The following is a 2,412-nucleotide window of genomic DNA, read 5'->3' as shown; positions in this document are numbered from 1 at the left end:
ACAATATTATTGTGCAATTAATAATAATAATTTTATTTTTGGATGGAGGACTGTTATGTCTAACAGAGAGAAACGTTGGGGATTAATTTGTACATTAGTTTTTCTTGGGGATTAAAATGTCCGTTTTTAAAATCTTTGGGAATTGATCTGGGTAATTACTCTGCCGGAAAATGAACTGGGGACTGATTTGTCTGCCGGAGTAAAACCTTGGAGATTGATCTATGTATTAATTTTTCTTGGGGACTAAAATGTCCAATTCTAAAATCTTTGGGACTGATTTGGGTAATTACTCTTATTATTAACTTAATGAATATGCAAATTAAAAATTCAATATAACCAATACAATCGTCCCATAAACAACACAATCATCCCATAAACAACATAACCATCAAATGTTTAATTCTACATAAAATTCTTTGCTTAAATTAATAACACAAATATAAATAAAATATTGTATTTATATATTACTAAAATAGAATTGGTTTTTATATAAACAAAAATGTTAAATTATTAATTAATAATGTTAAGTAGAGTAATTACTCAAATGAATTTATTTAAGAAAAAGCCAGAAAAATAGTGCAAATATTTATTTTATTTTATTTTATTTTCTTTGTGAAAGAAATAGTAACAAAAAATTCACAATTTTTGTTGTCGTTATTTTTCAACCTATTTCCGTAATATTATCATGTTTTGAAACTGCAGGGTTGGCAACCACACAAAAAAGATTTCAGTTATCACCAAGGATTCCTCCCATGGACACAGAATTTATATGGTGGGCAAAAATATCTGACTCTAAAACTGAGAAGATGTTATTCAACATTATTCTTCAATCCATGAAAACTCTAGAATCCACAGAGTGGTGCTTTTGTAACTCCACACCCGATCTTGAACCTGGAGCATTATCATTTGTACCAAAGCTATTACCAATTGGTTCATTATTAAGAACCTATGACGATGATCAAGGTGTAACTGAAAGATCATTGGGACAATTCTGGGAAGAAGATTTTTCTTGTTTGAATTGGCTTGATCAACAACCTCATGGTTCTGTTATATATGTTGCATTCGGAAGCACCACTCTTTTTGATGAAAAACAATTCAAAGAACTCGCTCTCGGACTTGAACTTACTAATAGACCCTTTCTTTGGGTGGTGCGAAAAGATTCAGATTGTAGCAATAAAGTGTGTTTTCCTAACGAATTCAAGGGGAATGAAGGTAAGATAATTGAATGGGCTCCTCAAGAAAAGGTGCTACGCCACCCTGCCATTGCTTGCTTTATAAGTCACTGCGGTTGGAATTCGACTTTGGAAGGTTTGTCTAATGGAGTGCCTTTTTTGTGTTGGCCATATTTTGCTGACCAATTCTTTGACAAAATATATATTTGTGATGAGTGGAAGGTTGGATTGGGATTTGATTTGGATGAGAATGGGATGATCTCACGCGAAGAGATAAAAGTCAAAGTTGATAAATTGCTTAGTGATGAGAACATAAGATTTAAGGCTCGTGAGCTAAAGAAGAAGCTAATGAAGGACGTTGATGTTGGAGGAAGGTCTTCAGAGAACTTAAACAAGTTCATCAACTGGTTGAAGGAATAAGGATTTGCTTTTTCTGAACACGTTTTAATTCTAAACGTTAGTCGTTTGTTATTGCATGCTTGAGCTCTGATGATTGTTCCGAATGTCAAAATGAATAAAAAGAAATAAAAAAAGGAAAGTGATTTATTGTTTATGACTTTCAAGATGATGATTAAGTAGTTTTAGATATGTTTCTCTTCTAATTGACTCAAATTAAATAAAAGAGAAAAGCTCTATATCCATGTAAAAAATACATGGATGTTATCAAAGTAACTTTTTTCACACACGTGTTCTCCCATTTCACAGTCATTTGCTATACACCTAATAAAATTCGTCGTTCTCTTCTGTTTGCATTTTTCTTCTCTGCTCGCATTCTTCATTATTGATCTGCATTGAATTCAACGTAATAAGCTCCGTTGTTCTTCTTTTTCTTCGTTTTCTTCTTCGATCTACACTTCTGAATAGAAACAATAAATGATTCAACTTCAAATCAGTTGAATGGGGTTATTACGTTGAGACAGCTAAGGAATGATTGCCACATGCTATCACAATAATCTTAAACATTGAACAAAGTAAAATGAGGCCACTGAATCGAACAACATTCATTTAGTGAATCAAAATCACAAAGGCCACCGAACCGAACAATGTTCATGTGGTGAATAAATGGTGATCAACTTTTAATCAACAAGAATAGTATTTCTCCTCCTCTTTCTTCTTTCAAATTCGCGCAGTAGGTTCTTCTTCTTCTTCAGTTCGGTGGATAGTTTAACTAGGACTTTGAAATTGGTTGTTACTATGTTCAGTACTTTTTTTGCATGGAAAAAAACTATTCTTGTTGATT

At 32.5% G+C, this 2,412-nt stretch overlaps 1 protein-coding gene across 1 annotated transcript in view; it reads left to right on the top strand.

Annotated features, from left to right (window-relative positions):
* LOC107621383 (UDP-glycosyltransferase 83A1-like) overlaps positions 1-1,725 on the top strand; it is a 4,400-nt gene extending 2,675 nt beyond the window's left edge. The window contains exon 2 of the mRNA XM_016323405.2: positions 703-1,725. Within this exon, the coding sequence (XP_016178891.2) occupies positions 703-1,592 (890 nt within the window). The 3' untranslated portion in view covers positions 1,593-1,725. The remainder of the gene's footprint in view (positions 1-702) is intronic.

This window comes from Arachis ipaensis, chromosome B10, assembly GCF_000816755.2.
Source record: "Arachis ipaensis cultivar K30076 chromosome B10, Araip1.1, whole genome shotgun sequence".
Classification (NCBI taxonomy): domain Eukaryota; kingdom Viridiplantae; phylum Streptophyta; class Magnoliopsida; order Fabales; family Fabaceae; genus Arachis; species Arachis ipaensis.
This window is presented reverse-complemented; position numbering and strand designations above follow the sequence as displayed.